Source organism: Macaca nemestrina, chromosome X, assembly GCF_043159975.1.
Source record: "Macaca nemestrina isolate mMacNem1 chromosome X, mMacNem.hap1, whole genome shotgun sequence".
In the NCBI taxonomy this organism is placed as follows: Eukaryota; Metazoa; Chordata; class Mammalia; order Primates; family Cercopithecidae; genus Macaca; species Macaca nemestrina.
Genome location: NC_092145.1, coordinates 1,194,767 through 1,217,411, shown reverse-complemented (window position 1 = coordinate 1,217,411; position 22,645 = coordinate 1,194,767). Strand labels below are relative to the sequence as shown.

The 22,645-nt window shown below is 40.0% G+C and overlaps 1 protein-coding gene across 4 annotated transcripts in view; it reads right to left on the bottom strand.

Moving 5' to 3' along the window:
• Window positions 1-22,645, bottom strand: part of LOC105468360 (GRB2 associated binding protein 3) — a 71,789-nt gene that overhangs the window by 15,729 nt on the left and 33,415 nt on the right. The window contains exons 3-9 of one of the 4 annotated variants that reach the window (XM_011718467.2): window positions 21,327-21,546; window positions 20,559-20,820; window positions 20,348-20,474; window positions 6,227-6,282; window positions 5,560-5,779; window positions 3,409-3,490; window positions 2,218-2,320 (exon numbers count right to left, since the gene is read on the bottom strand). In XM_011718467.2, coding sequence (XP_011716769.1) covers window positions 2,218-2,320; window positions 3,409-3,490; window positions 5,560-5,779; window positions 6,227-6,282; window positions 20,348-20,474; window positions 20,559-20,820; window positions 21,327-21,546 — 1,070 coding nt within the window. Of the gene's footprint in view, window positions 1-2,217; window positions 2,321-3,408; window positions 3,491-5,559; window positions 5,780-6,226; window positions 6,283-20,347; window positions 20,821-21,326; window positions 21,547-22,645 lie in introns of all 4 variants that reach the window. The other 3 variants (XM_011718465.2, XM_011718466.2, XM_011718468.2) reach the window with 3 other exon arrangements.

Below are 22,645 nucleotides of genomic sequence, written 5' to 3'. Positions count from 1 at the left end.
TGACACATCCATATGCTTGAACACTGCTCAGCAATAAAATGGAAGGAACTATTAATACATATAACAATGGATGAATTTCAAAAAAACCATTCTGAGTGAAAGAAGCCAGTTTTAAAAGGTACTGTATGATTCTATTTTTGTGGCATTCTTGAAAGGACAATACTATAGTCATGAAGAACAGATCAGTGGTTGCTAGGGGTTACAGGTGAAGGGAGGATGTGGCTGTAAAGAGGTAGCATGAGGGATTTTGGAACTGTTGTGTATTCTGATCACGGTGGTGGTTACACAAATCTCTATATATGTTCAAACTCGTAGAACTGCACACCAAGAGAAAGTCAATTTCACTGTATGATGTAAAAATGATCTAAAAACTTAAAAGTAATGTAATACCATAATACAAAATTAATGTGAGATTTAAGAGTCTAGAACTCTACTATAAAAGCCTTACAAGACTATTGAAACCAAAGGGCTTGAAAAAGTGATAGAGAAGAAATCCCATATATTAAAATTATGTTTATTCTTCTAAATTTTCTATAATTTCACAAACATTTAAAGAAGAATATATGGCAAAACTTGTATTTCAGTAAAGCAAAACCGTGTTTCAGCCCCTGGCCTTAATTACTACATTCAGATCAGAACTTGCCCTTAAAGAGAAAAAAAAAAACAACTTAACATATATACTTATGCGCAAAATCAAAGTCAAATCATACTAGGTTTGACTACCATATTGGGCTGTTATGTGGCACAAGTGAAATAATGTAAATCAAAGTCATATGAAACTGTCTTATTACTAAAGTTAAAAAAACACAATTGAACAAGATGGGATAGCCTTTAAACATTTTTATATGACAGTTCCCAAGATCATAGCTACTATCAGCCAGTGTTCTGGGTTCTTAATCTGCTGTGTCATGTTGCCTACTAATACACAGAGACAGTCATTGATCAGTGATCATAAACCTAGGCAAACAAACGATTCTTAACTTTGTTGTTAATGAAACACTGATCTTTCTCACAACATCAAAGATCAGAAATGAACCATTGGTATCTGGAATGACTCTGCACTTGCTTCCATTGGGTTTTAGATTCACTTCCTTTTTCTGTTCTCTGGAGACAGAGCACAGCTGTTAAGCATCACTTTATAAGAGTGTTTTCTTCTAGAAATTTCCCAAGGGCCATTACTAAGTGTGAGAAATATTGGGAAGACCGTAACAGATTTGTGTATGAGTCACTTTGCATCTGCATATGGTTAAGTGCACTTACAGCACAATTTGAATAAAATAAGAAGGCAAAATGAAGCATTTAATAATAGCTTAACTGGAGATTACTATTTTTAGATTTTCAGTTGCTGATTATCCTTGCATATAGGAAGGCAGAAATGTCTTCTCAAGAGTATATTGTCACAGTGCCTTGAACACTGTCCTTCTAAGATCTCTTCAAAATTTCACAGTTCGAACAGAAGCTCTCTCTTGAGTTCCCTACATTTCTAAATTGCAGAACAGGCACTGTCATGGCTAAAGTATCTTCTAATTGCCAGAGGTGCTAAAAGTCCCTCTCCATCTTCAAAAGCCCATATTCTCAATAGCATCCAAGATGAAGAGAATAGAAGGAACAACAGGCTAGAAGGGAAACATCAGGACTCTTTAACTGCGAATGGTTAATCAAGTCTGCATCCACTCAGGTCTATAGAAAGATCCCATAATAGGAGTCTTCCAGAAGCTAATACACACTCACAGTCCAGGGCACTGTACCTTTCCCAATGGGACTCTAAGTGATTCATCCTCCAGGAAGGTTCAGAAACAGTCAGGACAGGGCCACCAGGTGTTCTGGTGGAAGGGAACATACAATATGTTGAGTTTTTACAATTTAAACTCTGGACATCCAGAGAACTACAAACCTATTGAGGTCAAACAGGACATCACAGCCTCGGTGAAAAGAATTGCTGGCATTTCCATTTTCAAATTAAGCAAGCCTCAGCCCTGGGCTATCTTGAAATACCGCAATCTCAAAATGGTATGAGGAGTCGAATGTTGCAAGAAAAAAAGCTAACTCCAAATTGATTTGTTCCAAGTCTAGAAAAGCTTATGGCCTGGTTTTACGATCAAGTGGTTGTTTTAAAATTGCACAGGGCTTACTGAAGGCTGTGTTTCCTTTTTAATGAGCTCATAAGAATATAGGTTGGGGTGAAGGATAAGAAGAGTGTGAAAAATATAAGATTACCATTTCGATGTAGCTTTCTTCCTCTTCTCTGGAAACAGGATTAGCAAAAAATCTTGCAGAATTAATACCATTTCTTTCTGGAGAGAGAAAGCTGGTTCGACTGCTAAGAATAAAAATATAGATGAGGTCAAAGCAATGTCTTACAGCTGCTCTGAAAGCCAGCCAGGAACTAACATGGCCCTCATGGGGTTTCAGTCCTCCTCTTCCAGACACAACTTCCTTCCGGCCAAAGCAATTCCTGAAGACGCAGAAAATGCCCAACAGTTTCTGCTCCACTTTGGGGCAAATGGCTCCCAATTCACAAAGGCTGCTTTTTCTCAGGCCCTCTATGTGACACAGTTCATGAGCTTTCTAAATGGACGAGGGCATCATATCATTTAGAAAAAAATAAACTCCTTTGGGGCCTTCTTGTTTCTATTCAATGTAAGGAAAAGTGAGGATGTATGGCCATTCCTCTGATAGGACACAACACCGCTAACCAACTTCCATCCTTCTTCTGAGTCAGAAGCATGAGCTGAGTCACAGTCTTGGCTGGAAATACAGCTCATTGCAGAATTCTGCTTTACAATGCAATTGTGTTTTGTGGCATTTAGAGTGAACCGAGAAACTCCTGAGCCACGCTCAGGACTAAATAGGCAACTTCTAAAAGGTGAGATGAAAGGGTGCAACTACATTTTGAAGTTTGTCTACCCAGCCCATGAACCTGGGAACTCCCTTGTCCTACCCCATTCACAAAGTTGGGCTTGGGCCATAGCCAGTTCCACTGAGACTGGGGAACACAATTCTCTCTCCCCAGGAAATCTGAATTCAGAGCCCATCTGTTGGTACTGCAGTTGTAGCATGTAAACAAGTTCAGGGGGTATGGTACAGCTATCTTTGACCATGGGTTTGTGCAACAGAGAAAAGAATACTGCAAAGACAAAGAAATGCACAGATGTGAAGAGTGAAGCAGAAGTGAGCAGATTCCTTGGGTTCCCGACAGCACACTAGTTCCTGATTCCAGGGTCCTGGGAGACCCAGTCATATTCCTCCCTTTGTGATCTATAAAACAGCTCTTGCTCTCGATAATAAACCTCACCCCTCCTTTGGCTTAAACTAGATCAAATGGGCTTCAACTACATTTAATCAGAGGCCTAACACACACCAGGCATGTTTGTGCTGGATGAGGCTCTTTTGAGCAATCAGTCTTACCAAGGCACAGTGCGGGTCCTGGTAAGAGATGCATGCTCCCGGATAGTGGAGAGGTTTCTCAGGTCCAGAGGAGGTGGCCGTGCTACAAGACAGTGTGCAACATCCAGGAGGTCAAGGCCAGAATCTAAAGGCTATAAAACTATGACATTTCACTTTCCCAGCACACCAAATTCACATTTACTAACAGGCAGCACCGATGATGAGTGTGAATTTCACTGTCCTCCTCTCCCCTGCCTCACTGGGAGTAAAGACAAATACTGAGCAAATGGTCATATTACCTGCTGGAGGTTAACAACGTGGCAAGGCATTATTAAGAAGTCTCTGTATGTCGCGCGTGCTTCTAGGTGTCAAAGGCACAGGATGAACAAAGCAGATGAAAGTCTCTGACCTTGTGGAATTGCAACACCTATTACCTCACACCCAATGTGTCTGAAGTGGAAATGTTACCTTTCTTATCACAGGCAGAGATGATCACCCAGGTCCTAGTCTTCCCCACCTACAATCCATTGTCCACCTGATGATCCTTCTGCCTAGAACATTCTTCCCCATCTCTTTGCCTCCAGACAAGATCAGGCCCCACAGCCTGGGCTCTCAAGTTCTTGTACTTACCCTTCACAGCACAGCCCCAGTTTGTGATAATACACTCATCTATGATTTATCTGGGCCTAAACTGTGCTCCAGAAGAACAGGGGTGTATCTGGTCTGTTCACTGCAGTAGCCTCGGCACCTAGAGAAGCACTTGGTATCTGCCCCAACCCTTATTCCACCTCAGTGGCCCATCTTCCTGAGTTAGTCCTGGCCAGGTATCCACCTTTGCATCCACTCACTAAATCTCCAACCCTGAGTCTATCAGACATCTTCTGTTGCCTATGACAAGGTCCTGCAGAGCTGCGCTGTCCATTGTCGTGACAACTAGCCACACGTGCCCATTTACACATATATGCAAATTTATTAAAATTAAATACAATTTAAAATGTAGTTCCTCAGTCACATTAGCCAAATTTCAAGGGTTCAATAGTCATTATTTCCAACATCACAGAAAATTCTGTTGTTGTTTCTGACCAGAATTAATGGCTATTTCCTCTGAACCTCATAAGACAGGATCTGTTCTCCTACTTAGCACCGATTTCATAATTCTATTTTGTGGTCCAGGTGGATTTTACATATCTTCCTCCCCCTCAGACTGAAAAAGCCTCTTGCTTCCTCATCTTTGAATCCCACTCAGTGCCTACCACAGCACTACATATGCAGCACATGCATTGTAAATGTATAAATGTAGTTTGACTGAAATTTAAGGGAATACGCCTGGAGTAGACCAGGCATGAGTAGTGGTCTTAGTTGGCAGCTTTGGGCACAGCCACCTGAAGTGACTTTTTTTGCTTTCTAAAGAGCAAAGAGAAGTCGGAATGGACAAGAGATCAGTCATTCTACCAATGCTCCCTTGTAATCACACAGCCAACTGGGAAGAGCAAGATGAGTAAGAATGAAGTTAATAAGTCACTCTGACCTGCTCTTCCTCTTTCCCTCTTTTCCTATCTATCTCCCTGTCTGTCCATGCTGCTCAACAGACCAGAGAAGCTGCCTGGGAGTAAGACAGAAGCTGCAAGGCACCCTCTGCACAGAGGAGTCAGCCTAATTATTGCCAAAATCCTCTTCTACCCCTGAATACCTTTGCTGATGGGCATGCACAGAACGATGAGTGATAAACTGCATGTGACTGGGTCTGACCTTCAGGAATTGGTGTCAAAGGCAATTCCTGACTGCTTTACAGAGGCTGGCACTATGATTACATTCAAGTGCTGTCTAATGGGGAGATGCCAGGTGGGATTCCATTCTAATCCACCATCACTTATTCCTGGGCTTGTTAGGGAAACAGCCAAAGATGAGCCCTCTGGAATGAACTTGACTTTGTCAGCTGTATTTGCAAGGCCACAGTGCCTGTAAGTCCCCCAACTCCTATTATCATGACAATCTGAGGCAGCAAGGTGCCCCAGCCCTTCCTATTCCATCCCAGCCACTTCTTTCCTGACCTTATACTTTCCAGCCCTCTGAGATGGTTTCTCTAGGTCTTCCTTTACAGAAACCTTTTCTATGCAACCACTGGAACCTTGCTCCCCTCCCCCTATACAGCAGGTCTGGTCAAGTGCTTACGTTTCCTCTGAGGCTTGAGATCTCTATTCACTGGGGGAGGTTCCAGGTCTGCAGGTAGCTCAGGCAACTGGCTTGAGATGCTTCCTGAGTTCATTGGAATGTAGTCATCAGGGCTGCAGTGGGGTCCAAGACCAGAGGCACCAGCCTGGGGGCTCATGGGCACATAGCTGTCTTCGATACTGGCTGAAGCTGTGGGGTACATTGGGGAGAACCTGCATGGCTGCAAAAGAATAGATGCAGATTGGGAACCACAGACCAGTCATGGAAACGGCTATCAGAGGGCAGCCAAAGCTGCACATATGGTTTCAGTTCCAAACTATCCAAGTATAACTCTGAACTACCTCAGCAAAGTCAGACAAGCCTCTAGCTCAAGTTCTGCCTCTGGACTTATCGTTTTAGTACAGGTGATAACTCTCCAAGATCTGACACTGGAAGACAGAGGGTTATGAATTTATGCAAATACTTTAAGTATAAAGTGATGCCTTAAGTAGCTATACCAAGTTGAGCAAGTCCTGTAGTTCCCAAGCAAGTTCAAGTCTTCAGGGGGAGACTGGAAGAGTCCTCAGACACTCAGAGTGTTGAATCTTAAAGATTTCAAGGGAATATATATAGATCAGGCTAATTTTGGTAAAATTGATGCGTAAAGGAACCTGAGCGTTGAACTTACCAAATTTAAACTAAGTCGCTTGTCTCGGTGTCTTAAGGATTGGCCTTCTACATCAGCTGCAAGAAATAAGCCAAGGTGGTGAGAAATGCAGAACAATATCAACTGAAACTAGAGTCCAGAGAGGAAGAGAAGCATAACACAACAGTTGCTATTAGAGTCTAGCTGGGCAGTCAGAACACATTTCCCCAACAGATGAAAAATCAGACCAGATTTTGAAGAAGTTTCTAGTCGATGGCTTGAGTTCTCTGTGAATTAGGAGGAGATATAGCAAGGAATTAACAAATGCTTGTTGCATTTATTACATAAATCTTCTGAGCTGGAGGTTTGAGGAGAAGAGAGAGGTTTGAAATATTCCTTGTAATGAGCAGGAGAACAGGGTGAACAGAGAAACAACTGCCTTGTGGAGCAGCATTAAGGGCTCAATTGAGGTCTGTGGCCAGAAAAGCTACTCAGATAGAGGCATGCATAGAAAGGACATTTGGATTTATCCAGGATTAGAAACTCATCAGATGGATGCAATAAACAATGTGATATTAAAATTTAGAATAATTGTTGAATTTAAAGAGAAGATGTTCAGAAGGCAACAAGATATCTGGGCCTGGACTCAAATGAGATATAATTTGGGGGAATTTAGCAGCTTAGAGATGGCAGTCAAAACCGTAAGAGTAGATGAAACTATCTAGGTTGCAAGTGTTGAGAAAAGTACAAAACTCTAGAGAATCCTAAGATTCAAAGAACTAAGAGATAAGTCAGTGAAGTATCTTGAGAAAGAGCAACTATAGATTAACGAGGAAAATTCGGGGGTATGGTGCCATGAAAGCCTCAGGAAGGAAAGAATGGCCAACGGTGTTGAGTGGTGCAGAGGAGTCCAGCAAGTGCTCCCAGCATGTGGAGGCCAGAGCAAAGCAGCCCTCAGCTCTCAAGAGCTTGGAGGTGTGAAAAGTCAGGAGGCCTCTAAGAAATAAACTTAAAATTTGACAACATCTTAAAATGCAAGGACAACTCCCAGCTCAGAATAAATGTGACAGAGACTGATGGAATTAAACATATATGTTATATATACATATATGTGTATGTATATATGTATATATCCACGCTTACATATGTTTAAAGATGTACAAGTACTGGTTAAAAACCACTCTGAAGTCAGACTGTCTAGTTGTAAATCCCTACACCACCATGTATTAGCTGTGTGGCACCAGACAAGTTACTTACCCTCTCTCTGTCTCAGTTTCCTAATTTGTAAAGTGAAGCCAATAATAGAACCTGTTTCACAGGACTTCCGGAAAGGACTTAGAACACTGCCTAGAACACACAAAGTACTTAATAATTCTTAGAAACTATTATGGAATAACGTCTTATTGTGGGACTTGCATGTGTGAGCACAAGCCCTTAACTCCCTTTCCACTACCAGACCCTTTTGAAGTCATCAAAGAACATAAATATAGGGCAAACTCTGAATCAAAGGCATAGGTATAATCCACGTGCCAGATACTTTAAGAGATTTATGACAGATAGAATGCAGATGGGATCAGAGTAAAGGAAGGCACTTTTTCTCTTATATGACAGCATTCATTGCAAGCTTCCCAAAGTACCCTTGGGCCTTAAGGGAACATGCGCAGACAGTACTCCCCATGGCCTGGGGTGGTGGTAGCTATGGAGTGAGGCTCCTCTGCCTTATATTAGGAAAAATCTAAAGACTACACAAGAAAACTATTAGAATTAGTACACGAATTCAGTAAAGTTGCAGGCCACAAAATCAACATAGAAAAATCAGTAGCATTTCTATATGCCAACAGTGAACAATCTGCAAAAGAAATTTAAAAGTAATCCCATTTACAGTAGCCACACATAAACTTAAATACCTAAGAATTAACTTAACCAAAGAAGTGAAAGACCTCTATAATGAAAACTATGAGACACTATTGAAAGAAATTGAAGAGTACACCAAAAAAATAGAAAAATATTCCATGTTCATGTATTGGAAGAATCAACATTATTAAAGTGTCCATACTACCCAAAGCAATCTACAGATTCAATGCAATCCCTACCAAAATACCTATTATAGTCTTCGCAGAAATAGAAAAAAATCCTAAAATTTGTATGGAACCATAAAAGACCCAGAATAGCCAAAGCTATCCTAAGCAAAAAGAACAAAACTGGAAGAATCACATTACCTGACTTCAAATTATACTACAGAGCTACAGTAACCAAACAGCATGGTACTGGCATAAAAACAGACACATAGACCAAAGGAACAGAATAGGGAACTCAGAAGCAAATCCACACACCTACAGTGAACTCATTTTTGACAAAGGTGCCAAGAACATACACTGGGAAAAAGACAGGCACATAAATAAATGGCACCAGGAAAACTAGATATCCATACCCAGAAGAATGAAACTAAGACCCCTATCTCTCACCATGTACAAAAGTCAAATTAAAATGGATTAAACACTTAAATATAAGACATCAAACTATAAAACTACTACCAGAAAACATTAGAGAAAAAAGGCTAAGACATCAAACTATGAAACTACTACAAGAAAACATCAGGGAAAATCTCTAAGACATTTGCCTGGGCAAAAACTTCTTCAGCAATACACCAAAAGTACAGACAACCAAAGCAAAAATGGACAAATGGGATTATATGAACTTGAAAAACTTCTGCACAACAAAGAATACAATCAACAAAGTGAAGAGACAACCCACAGAATGGGAGAAAATACTTGCAAACTACCCATCTGACAAGGGATTAATAAACAAAATATTTAAGAAGCTCAAACAACTATAGGAAAAAAAAATCTAATAATCTGATTAAAAGATGGAACAAAGATTTGAATACACATTTCTCAAAAGAAGACAAACATGTGACAAACAGGCATATGAAAAGGTGCTCAATGTTATTGATCATCAGAGAAATGCAAATCAAAACTGTCTCAAAAGAGACATACACGCAGCCAACAAGCATACAAAAAAGCTCAACATCACTGATCACTAAAGAAATGTAAATCAAAACCACAATAATATGTCATCCCACACCAGTCAGAATGGTTATTATTAAAAAGTCAAAAAATAACAGATGCCGGTGAGGTTGCAGAGAAAAGGGAATGCTTACAAGCTGTTTTTGGGAATGTAAATTAGTTCAACCATTGTGGAAAACAGTGTGGTGATTCCTCAAAGACCGAAAAACAGAAATACCACTCAACCCAGCAGTCCCATCACTGGATATATACTCAAAGGAATATAAATCATTCTAACATAAAGACACATGTACACATATGTTCATTTCAGCACTACTCACAATAGCAAAGACATGGAATCAACCTAAATGTCCATCAATGACAGATTGGATAAAGAAAATGTGGTCCATATACACCATGGAATACTATGCAGCCATAAAAATTAATGAGATCATGTCCTTTGCATGAACATATACAGAGCTGGAGGCCATTGCCCTTAGCAAACTAACACAATAACAGAAAACCCAATGCCACATGTTCTCACTTATAAGTCAGAGATAAACGATGAGAACACATGGACACATAGAGGGGAGCAATAGACACTGGGGCCTATTGGAGGGCAGAGGATGGTAGCAGGGAAAGGATCAGAAAAATAACTAATGGATACAAGGCTTAATACCTGGGTGATGAAATAGTCAACAAACCCCTATGACACAAGTTTACGTATTTAATAAACTACACATGTACCCCTGAACTTAAAACAAAAGTTAAAATAAAAAATATATTTAAAAACTACAATGAGATTATCTTCTCACCCCAGTTAATATGGCTTATATCCAAAAGGCAAGCAATAACAAATGCTTGTGAGGATGTGGAGAAAAGGGAACCTTTGTACACTGTTGGTAGGAATGTAAATTAGTACAACCACTATGGAGAAGTTTGGAGGTTCCTCAGAAAACTAAAAATCGAGCTACCATATGATCCAGCAATCCAGTTGCTGGGTATATACCCCAAAGGAAGGAAATCAGTGTATCAAAGAGATACCTGCACTCCTATGTTTGCTGCAGCACTGTTCACAATAGCCAAGATTTGGAAGCAACCAAAGTGCCCATCGACAGATAAATAGATACAGACAATGTGGTACATATATACGATGGAGTATTCTTTAGCCATAAAAAAGAATGAGATCCCGTCATGCAACAACATGCATTGAACTGAAGGTCATTAAGGAGGTTAAGTGAAAGAAGCCAGGTACAGAAAGACAAACATCACATGTCCTCACTTATTTGTGGAATCTAAAAATCAAAATGATTGAACTTACAGGCATAAAGAGTGGAAGAATGGTTGTCAGAGGCTGGGAAAGGTAGTCAGGGTGGGGGGCTGTGGGGGAGGTGGGGATGGTTAATGGATACACAAATTCATTAGAAAGAATAAGACCTAATATTTGATCACACAACAGGGTGACTATAGTCAATAATAACTTAATTGTACATTTTTTAATAATGAAAAGAGTGTAATTGGATTGTTTGTAACATGAAGAATAAATGCTTGAGGGGATGGATACCCCATTCTCCATGGTGTGCTTATTTCACATTGTATGCCTGTATCAAAACATCTCATGTACTCATATATACACCTACCATGTACCCACAAAAATTAAAAAGAAAAAAGAAACTATAAAAGCAAGAGCAAACCAAACTGAAAAATAGTGTAAGGAAATAAATAATAAAGATCACATCAGAACTCCAGAAAAAGTTGGTTCTTCAAAAAGATAAACAAAATCAATAAACCAATAGACTAAGTGGTTTAGTCACTTAGTAACTAGAGTAAGAAAAAGCAAAGAATGCTCAGATAAATAAAATTAGAACTGAAAAAGGAGACATTACAATAGATACCAAAGAAATACAAAGAGTTGTTAGAGATTGTTTTGAACAATTATACATTAACAAATTTGAAAACCTAGAGGAAAAGGATAAATTCCTGGACATGTAAAACCTACCAAGATTGAATCAGAAAGAACTAGAAAACCTGAACAAACCAATAATGAGTAATGAGATTGAATCAATAATAAAAAAAGGTGTCCCAACAAAGTAAAGCCCAGAAACTTGATGGCTTTACTGCTGAATTCTACCAAACATTTGAAGAAGTGACACCAATGCTTCTCAAACTATCCCCCAAAAAATGAAGACAAGGGAATTCTCTCTAACTCATTCTATGAGGCCAGCATTACCCTGATACCAAAACCAGACAAGGACACAAGAAAAAAAAGAAAACTACAGGCCAATAGCTCTGATGAACATAAATGCAAAATCCTCAACAAAATACCAGGATTAGTACTTAGGTTATGAAATAATCTGTATAACAAACTCTGCGACATGCGTTTCCCTATGTAACAAACCTGCACATGTACGCGCAACCTAAAATAAAAGTTTTAAAAATTAAAAAATACCAGCAACCTGAGTCAAACAATACATCAAAAAGATAATACAACATGATCAAGTGGGATTAACCTCAGGGATGCAAGAATGAGACACATTACATCAACAGAATCAAGGATAAAAACCATATGATCATCTCAATAGAGATGATAAAAAGCATTTGATAAAATTCAACATCCCTTCATGATTAAAAAAAACTATTAACAAACTAGGCATATAAGGAACATACCTCAAAATAATAAAGGCCATATATGACAAACCCACAGCCAACATCATAGAGAATGGGGAAATGCCGAAAGCCTTTCCTCTAAGAACTAGAACAAGAAAAGAATGCCCACTTTCGCCACTTTTATTCAACATATTACTGGACGTACTGGCCAGAGCAATCAGGTAAAAGAAAGAAATAAAAGATATCCAAATTGGAAAAGAGGAAGACAAATTCTATTTGCACATGACATAATATTAAATACAGAAAAATTTAAAGATGCTACCAAAAAACTCTTGGAACTGATAAATGAATTCAGTAAGTTTGCAGGATACAAAATCAACATACAAAAATCTGTAGCATTTCTATACATCAACAATGAGCTAGCTGAAAAAGAAAGGAAGAAAGCAATCCCATTTACAATAGCTACAAAAAATTTCCCAGGGATAAATTTAACCAAAGAGGTGAAAGACCTGTACAATGAAAACTAAACTACAAAACACTGATAAAAAGAACTGAAGAGGACACAAACAAATGGAAAGAATTAATAGTATTAAAATGCTCATGGATCTGGCTGGACACGGTAGCTGACACCTGTAATCCCGGCACTTTGGGAGGCTGAGGCGGGTGGATCACCTGAGGTCGGGAGTTCGAGACCAGCCTGATCAACATGGGGAAACCCCATCTCTACTAATAATACAAAAATTAGCTGGGCGTGGTGGCGCATGCCTGTAATCCTAGCTACTTGGGAGGCGGAGGCAGGAGAATCGCTTGAACCTGGGAGGCAGAGGTTGCAATGAGTCAAGAGCACGCCACTGCACTCCAGCCTGGGCAACAGAGTGAGAATCCATCTCAAAAAAAAAAAGAAAATGCTCATGGATCTGAAGAATTAATATTGTTAAAATGACCATGCTACCCAAAGTAATCTACAGATTTAATGCACTCTCTATCAAAATATCAGTATATCAATTACATTCTTCACAGAAATAGAAAAAAACAATCCTAAAATGTATATGGAACCACAAAAGACCTTGAACATCCAAAGCAGTACTGAGCAAAAAGAACAAATCTGGGCTGGACATAGTGGCTCATGTCTGTAATCCCAGTACTTTGGGAAGCTGAGGTGGGAGGATTGCTTGAGGCCAGGAGTTCGAGACCAGTCTGGGCAACATAGCAAGACCCTGTCTCTACAAAAAAAATTTTTTTTTCAAATTAGCCAAGTTTGGTGGCGTGAGCCTGTAGTCCCAGCAGCTTGGGGGACTGAGGTGGGAGGATCATTTAAGCCCAGAAGTTTGAGGCTGTAGTGAGCTATGATCACACCACTGCACTGAAGCCTGGGTGACAGAATGAGACTTTGTTTCCAAAAAAAAAAAATTTAGAAAGAACAAAGCTGGAGGCATCAAACTACCTCATTTCAAAATATACAAAATTACAATAGCCCAAACAGCATGATACTGGTATGAAAACAGACACACAGACCAATGGTACAGAATAGAGAACCCAGAAATAAATCCACATTTTATGACGTCAACATAACATTTTTACCAAAACCAAAGATGTCATGAGAAAAGAAAGTTACAGGATGATCTCCCTCATGAACATAGATTTTTTTTTGAAGTTCTAAACAAAATATGAGCAAAACAAATCTAGTAATTTATAAAAAGGAAAGGTATCATGATAAAGTTGGGTTTGCCAAGGTTAGTTTAGCACTAAAAAAATTATCCAGTGAATTTCTTGACATTAACATGATAAAAATAATATGATTATAAAGTGTTTCAACCACAAAAAATGATAATTATATTAGGTAATGTTTGTTAATTAGCTTGATTTTAATCATTCCATGATATAGATGTATATCAAAACATCATATTGTACCCCATAAATGTATACAATTATTTGTCAATTAAAAATAGAAGAAATACATCCATTCATGACTTTAGAAAATAACAGTTAGCAAAGTAGAAAATATGTGAATGACTTTAACCTAATGAATGATATCTACAAACATCCACAGCAAACCACATTGTAATGGTGAAATATTAGAAGCTTTCTATCTGAGATCAGGAATGATACAAGGGTCCGTATTGTCACCATGACTATTAGTAATTTCTTGGACTTCTTATCCCATGCAGTGACATAAGAAAAAGAAACAAGAAATGGGAAAAGGATTCCCTATTTAATAAATGGTGCTGGGAAAATTGGCTAGCCATAAGTAGAAAGCTGAAACTGGATCCTTTCCTTACTCCTTATACGAAAATTAATTCAAGATGGATTAGAGACTTAAATGTTAGACCTAATACCATAAAAACCCTAGAAGAAAACCTAGGTAGTACCATTCAGGACATAGGCATGGGCAAAGACTTCATGTCTAAAACACCAAAAGCAACGGCAGCAAAAGCCAAAATTGACAAATGGGATCTCATTAAACTAAAGAGCTTCTGCACAGCAAAAGAAACTACCATCAGAGTGAACAGGCAACCTACAGAATGGGAGAAAATTTTTGCAATCTACTCATCTGACAAAGGGCTAATATCCAGAACCTACAAAGAACTCAAACAAATTTACAAGAAAAAAACAAACAACCCCATCAAAAAGTGGGCAAAGGATATGAACAGACATTTCTCAAAAGAAGACATGCATACAGCCAATAGACACATGAAAAAATGCTCATCATCACTGGCCATCAGAGAAATGCAAATCAAAACCACAATGAGATACCATCTCACACCAGTTAGAATGGCAATCATTAAAAAGTCAGGAAACAACAAGTGCTGGAGAGGATGTGGAGAAATAGGAACACTTTTACACTGTTGGTGGGATTGTAAACTAGTTCAACCATTATGGAAAACAGTATGGCGATTCCTCAAGGATCTAGAACTAGATGTACCATATGACCCAGCCATCCCATTACTGGGTATATACCCAAAGGATTATAAATCATGCTGCTATGAAGACACATGCACACGTATGTTTATTGCAGCACTATTCACAATAGCAAAGACTTGGAATCAACCCAAATGTCCATCAGTGACAGATTGGATTAAGAAAATGTGGCACATATGCACCATGGAATACTATGCAGCCATAAAAAAGGATGAGTTTGTGTCCTTTGTAGGGACATGGATGCAGCTGGAAACCATCATTCTTAGCAAACTATCACAAGAACACAAAACCAAACACCGCATGTTCTCACTCATAGGTGGGAACTGAACAATGAGATCACTTGGACTCGGGAAGGGGAACATCACACACCGGGGCCTATCACAGGGAGGGGGGAGGGGGGAGGGATTGCATTGGGAGTTATACCTGATGTAAATGACGAGTTGATGGGTGCTGACGAGTTGATGGGTGCAGCACACCAACATGGCACAAGTATACATATGTAACAAACCTGCACGTTATGCACATGTACCCTAGAACTTAAAGTATAATAATAAAAAAAAAGAAAAAAAAAGAAAAAGTAATGAAAAATATAAAGTTGTTAAAGAAAAAACAAAGCTATTATTATTTGCAGGCAATATAATTATATGCAAAGAAAAGACAAAATAATCCATAGTTTCAAAAAGCTGGATATAAAATCAAAATCCAAAACGCTTTAACAAGAGCGCAAAGAAAGGAGAGTCTCTTTAATAATGGTGTTGGGAAAACTGGATATCCACATGCAAAAGAATGAAGTTGGGCCCTTTTCTTAGACCATATACAAAAAATTAACTTGAAATGGATTATAGACTTCAATGTAAAATCTAAAACCATTTAGCCCCTAGAAGAAAATATAGGGGAAAGGCTCATTGACATTGGTATTGACAATGATACTTTGGATATGATTCCAAATGCACAGGCAAAAATAGCAAAAATAAACAAGTGGAGCTACATCAAACTAACAAGTGTCTGCTCAGCAAAGGAAACAATCAACAAAATGAAAAGGCAACCTAGAGAATGAGAGAAAATATTTGCAAATCATATATAAGGGGTTAACAGTAAAAATATATAAGGAACTCACATAATTGAGTAGCAAAAAAACTAAATAACCTAATTTTAAAATTGGCAAAGATCTGAATAGACATTTCTCAAAAGAAGACATACAAATGGCCAACAGGTATATGAAAAAATGCTCAACATCACTAACCATCAGGGAAATACAAATCAGAACCATACAAAGTATCAGCCCAACCAAATACAAGTGTTGGAGAGGGTGTAGAGAAGAGAACCCTTGTACACTGTTGGTGGGAATGTAAATTGGTATAGCCATTATGGAAAACAGTATGGAGGTTCCTCAGAAAACTAAAATATAACTACCTTATGATCCAGCAATCTCTCTTCTGGATACATATCCAAAAGAAATGAAATCAGTATGTCAAAGAGATATTTGCCCTCCTGTGTTTATTACAGCACTATTCACAATAGCCACAACATGTGATATGGTTTGGCCCTGTGTCCCCCAAAAATCTCATGTTGAATTGTAATCCCCAGTGTTGGAAGTAGGGCCTGGTGGGAGGTGATTGGATCATGGGGGTGGTTTCTAATGGTTTAGCACCATCCCCCTAGTGCTGTCTTGTGATAGAGCTCTCACAAGATCTGGTTGTTTAAAAGTGTGTAGCACCTCCCCCTTCACTCTCTTCCTCCTGCTCCAGCCATGTAAGACATGCTTCCTTCCTCTTCATCATCCTCCATGATTGTAAGTTTCCTGAGGCCTCCCTAGCCATGTTTCCTGTACAGCCTGTGGAACTGTGAGTCAATTAAATCTCTTTTCTTCATAAATTACCCAAATTAGCCAGTCTCAGGCAGTTCTTTTTTTTTTTTTTTTTTGGAGATGAAGTCTTGCTCTGTAGTGCAGTGGTGCGATCTCAGCTCACTGCAAACTCTGCCTCCCAGGTTCAAGCAATTCTACTGCCTCAGCCTCCTGAGTAGCTAGAACCACAGGTACCTGCCACCACACACAGGTAATTTTTGTATTTTTAGTAGATATGGGGTTCCACCATATTGGCCAGGATGGTCTTGAACTTCTGACCTTGTGATCCACCCACTTTGGCCTCCCAAAGTGCTGGGATTACAGGTGTGAGCCACCGCACCCAGCCTCAGATAGTTATTTACAACAGTATGAGAATGGACTAATACAACATGTAGTCAATTTGTGTCTGTCACTGGATGAATGGATAAAGGATATAATGGATATAAAAAATGTGGTATATATTCAGAATAGAATACTACTCAGCCTTAAAAAGGAATGATATCCTGTCATTTGTGACAACATGGGTAAACCAGGATGAGATTATGTTCAGTGAAATGAGCTGGGCACAGAAAAAAAAATACTGCATGATTTCACTTATACGTGGAATCTAAAAAAGTCGAACTCATGGCAATAGTAAAATGGTGGTTGTCAGGGACTGGGGAATGCAGGTACATGAGAATATGTTGGTCTAAAGGTACAAACTTTCAGTGATAAGTGAACAAGTCTGGGGAATCCAATGTACAGCATGGGTGGCCATGGATGTGTTAATTAGTTTGATTGTAATAGTCAGTACATAATGCACGTGCATATCAAATCATCATGTTCTGATACATATGCATTTGCACCTTGAATATATGAAATCTTTGTCAATTAAATATTTTAAAATACAAAAATAAGACCTATATAAATGGAAGCATATTTCCTATTCATGGATTGGAAAATTCAACATTGTAAAGATGTCAAATCTTCACAAACTGATCTACAGATATGATGCAATCCTCCTCAAATCCCCAATATATTTATATAGGTGTGTCTAGAACCTGACCAGTTGACTGTAAAATTGACCCTAGAATAGCCATTATATTCTTAAAGGCAGGAGGACTTGTCCTATTGGATATTAAGATAGAATGGTATAGTAATTAAGAGAGTGTGGTATTGGTACAAGCTGGACAAGTGGGCTCCAAGGGATAGAAAGGAGACTCAGACCTCATATACATGGGCACTTCATCTATGGCAGAGGGGGCGCTGGAGAGCCATGGGGGCAGGACAGCCTTGCAGGGTCATTGGATGGAGATCCAGATGGACAAAAATGAACCTTGACCTCACTCTGCCACCATGCCCCAACACAAATCTTGGTGGGAAAGGTGGAACAATAAACTTTATGCATTCCCTCTGCTTTATCAGAGCCATTTTGCTTCTAGGCATCACTGTTGTCTTGGTCTTTGTTTCATGGTCAAAACCTCTATTTTACTTAGTTTTAACCTTTGTTTGCCTTCATGTAAAATAACACGACCTAATTGTTTTATGTTTGTGTTGAAATTTCAAATTATTTCAAGCTTTTGTTCTTCAATTTAAGACTTTTGATTCATTTTCATATGTTATTATTCTACCGGTTTTATTCATTTCACTTCCTAAAATGTGCTTAACCACTTTCATTTTTCCCTTTTTGTCAACTGTTCACACATGTTAGCACATCCAGATCATTTGTGTAATCAGTATACACCTATTTCATAAGGATAGTCAAAAGGAAGAAACATATGTAATGGAGGGACATTAGGGAAGGCTTTTGCCAGTAACTTAAATCCTCAGTCAGAATGAGAGATTCGTACAATTTGAAAATAAATGTGCACTCCTTCCACTTTCCATAATTCCTTGAAAATGTGGCCTAAATAAGTAGTGATGTGTGGGTGATTATATTTCAATGGAGAGAGAAAGAAAGAGAAGAAAAGAGAAAGACACAGAGATAATTAGTTTCTGTGTCTGTGTATCTAAGAGATACAGACTGATGTAAGAAAGAAGAGCAAAATGTTAAGGTTGGTTGGCTCACGGCAGAAAGATGAGGTAGCCCAGCAAAGCAGTAAAGAAGAGGTTACTGAAAAACTCTAGGGAGACTCCCTGAAACTATTGCTACAGAATAAAAGATGAAATTCTCCTGATTATTGTGAATACAAAATTGCATGCAGGATTGTATAAAGACAATGCAAGGTTGGGCTGCCAGAATGAGCCAATAGTGGGTGATGTGCTTCCCCCTGCAGAGAGTCTATGAATGGACATGCAGTCAGGGAGGTTTCACATCATCAAGCTTCCTATCCCAGAAAAGCAGATGTTCATAGCTCTGGGAATGGAACGCGACCCTTGTGGAGAGCCTATAAACAGACGCATGGGGGGCGCCTGTCCATATGGATAAGATAGGGCTATAAACGTCCTCATCTTGCTGCAGCTTTTCTAGGCCTCTTTAGGGTTAAGGCATATCCCCTTCTGAGAAATTCTGGTCTAACCGGTTGTCTAACTTCACGTCCTGTTTCTATGAATTGTTTGTAACCAGCTTTTGCTGCAACTGCTACTGCTGATTAATATCTTTCTAATCATAGGTTATGGAAAGATGGTGTGCCTGCTTTAAGGCTCTGTTAGAAATTCTGGATGCACACACTATACTGTAAATTCTTATCTCTGTATACTGTACTTCTGCATGCAGATGTTATGTTAAAGAACTACTTAATCCCCATGTGACCATCTCACCTCATAATTAAATGACCCTAAATCCCTCACTAACCTACCCCTGCCCTCGCTAAACTTAATAATAAATGCTGGCATATCCAGTGCATTGTTGGCACCACGGGACCAGAAGGTGGTGACCCCGCTGGACCTAGCTTTCACTATCTTGTGTGTGTTTGTTATTTCTCGACCTGCCGATCCGCCTGGGAACAAAGAGAGAGTACCATTGCATTGTGGGCTGCTGGCCAGATCCCGCAATAAAAAACTATACTGAATGGGCTTCAGTTGGCTTTCACCAAACTGCTTCTGAAGGCCAGAGAGGCCCAGGTGGAAAGAAACAGGTGGAGGAAGATGGAACTGCAAGCAGAATTGCAAGATAACCTCGTGAGGATAAATGGCCTTATAGAAAAGGGCAAAAGACGGCTGTGGGAGGGCCCTTTGTACAGCCAGCTAGAATTTGGAAAGAATAAGTCTAGTTGGATGATGAATGAGGCTGATGGGATTGCTGAAAAACAGAAGGCAGTGATGATCTGTGGTCTCAGGGCTCTCTATGTATGTGAGAGAGAGACAAAGAAGGGAATGGGACTGAGTTGAGACAAAAGACATCAACTTTTGTACTAAGTGGGTCCCTGAGTGACTCCAAAAAACACTAGGATCTCAGATTCAGGTGGAAAGCTTACCACATGGGCAAGGACTTGCATGGGCAAGCCCATCACAAGGGACTGGTGTTCCAACCTATTGCAGCATCTATGGGGACCTAAATGTCTCTCCTGGTGGCCAGGCTCAAAGGAAGGGTGGGGGGATCTGGGAACAGAAGAGTGCTGCTTTCAGGGTATATGCTTCCACCAAGGATCCAGCCCCATTAGAAGATCAGGCCAGCTTGAGCAAGGGACAAGCACGTATGTACACAAGTACACACTACTGATGTGGCTTTTTACCAAGCTGTACACATCAAGGTAATTCAAATGTAGCCCCGTTGGTTGGGTCCACTGGCATGACCTCACATGGACACAAAGAGTGAGGAGGAGCCAGGGTTTTCTCGGTGCCTGAATCTTAGGACCCAACACTTACCTCTCCACGTTCTCATGTTGTCTAAAGCAGAGACAGAGATTCTTCTTGGAAGCAGAGTGCATTCTGGCTTCTTGCTGCCACTGTGTGTGCTCCACTCCTCTTGGCGCCGTCCAGACAGATGGCTTGGCTTAGGGGGGCGGGGAGGTGGAGTGTTGGACATAATGTCTAGTTCTTTTGCTCCACAGGGTAAGGAACCTTGATTTTTATCTACCTGAATGGTGCAACTTAAGGAACTTTCCAGCAATGGTGAAGAAGACAAGTGGTCCCTGGGTGGCCCATTGATTTCTCTACTCCAGATCAGGGCAGGCTGAGGCCTCGAGGATGGCACCTCCTGAGCTCCATTGCCATGGCACGAGGGGTGGACCAAATGACTGGACGGGAGCGGCTGCAGGCAGTCAACAAAAACGTCATCAAATGAAGCCCGTTCCAATGAACGGTCTGAGTTTGACCAGCTATCACATCTGGTGGGTAGACTGGGGAAGAAAAGCAGGTAAGTTGGACTAAAATGCAGCCATCCGCCTACCACAAAACCAACACTGGCCTCATTCCCATCCCCCCAGTACCACCTTGCTTGCTACTTGCACAGCCACATTCCCTCTACAACACTCAGTTACACCAACCCCTTGGTGTGGCAAAAGAAAAATGGTTTGTTGATTTTTTCATCCTCTAAGCATCAGATACACATGAAAATGCAAGGCTAGAAATGAAACCACAATGCTGAAATGCATGACTCATTCTGTTTAGTACACTACATGCTTCACCTTTCACAGTGGTTCATAGCAATCTGTTCCTGCCTTGACATTGGCAGGAAGAGAGATGAGAGCAGACACACCCACTAGAAAATGCTACCACTGAATGGACTAATTTGGTGAAGCACACTGAACACATCTCAGCTACAGACTCTGCAAGAGGAGGCAGTGTGACTCTAGAGAGCATGCTAGCAGGCCCAGCTCAGACAGAGTCCTGGGCATAAACATACCTGGTATGGTGCAGTCTTCCAGTCTCACAGTTGGACAAAACCAGATAATCTGGAAGGAAGAGAAGCTCTGACTCACTTCTTGTTTCCTCAGTGGCTACAGCATTAGTGTTTGGGTCATCTCTTGGCAAGGAGGAGCTGGCAGCATGGGCGGTATGAAGGGAGCTGGCAGAGGATGGCTGCAGGGAGGAGGGTGTGTAAGAGAGGCTCTCCATGGAATCTGCTGGAGAAATCATTTCCCAGGTTAATGGTTAAGAATGGCTATAACACGCACTCAAAATTTCTCAAACAGCATCAAAGAAGCCAAACAGAAGATGCAAATCACAGCTGGTGTTTGTACTGATGGAGGAGACCATTTCCCCAAGCTGTAAACAATGTCTGGGAAAGAAGGCCAATGTTTCAAGAGCAAAGTGTTGAATCAATTAAGAGTAAAAAACCCAGCATTCTTGGCCTAAAACTCTGCAGTTAGTCTACACACAGCTTCTTTATGGCCCTCAGCAGCAGCCCTGCATCATTGTTTTTTCACTCAACAAACATACATATATATATGTATGTATAACAAGTCCATGCATATAATTATATATGTACTTGTGCATATATGTATGTGTATCTATACATGTTTATATCGGCATATGTCTATATAGAATGCCTATCACATCTACCATGTACCCGGAATGCCACTAACCCTCACAATACAGACAAGACAAAGATCCTGCCCTTATCAAAGTTTAAATTCTAGCAGAGAAGACAGACAAATAACACATAAAGAAAGAATCCTGTTCATCACTGTTATAAGTAAAGGGCAGGAAAGAAACACTGTGCTGTGGTGGCTGGAAAAGCACATTCCTTTTTCTCAAGGAGCATAACATCCTCCCTATCACCTGAAAACATGGCCCTTAAGATGAATTTGAATCAGGAACCAATGAGAACTTCAGATCAGAAACAGCTAATGAAAAGCCTGCTTTTATTTCCCCTTTGAACCAAGTTAATAGTCCAGGATTCCTGAGTCAGGATGAGCCAGAACTGCCTGAGTTCAAGTCCAGGCTCTACTACATAGCCATTACTACATGGCCTGCCTTCTCCAAGTTTCCTTTTCTATAAAGTGGAGATAATAATCACACATAGGCCATAGAACTGCTGTGGGGATGAGACGAGTTACTATACAAAAGCATTTCAACAGAGCTCCTGGCCAGGGTACACACACAATGTGTTGACTACTATATGGTTGCTGGAGACAGAACCAAACACTCTGTGAAAAGTCACAAGAAAGCCCTTTGGGTGTAATTCTCAGATGAAGAGGACCCTGCTCTTACGTGGTTCTA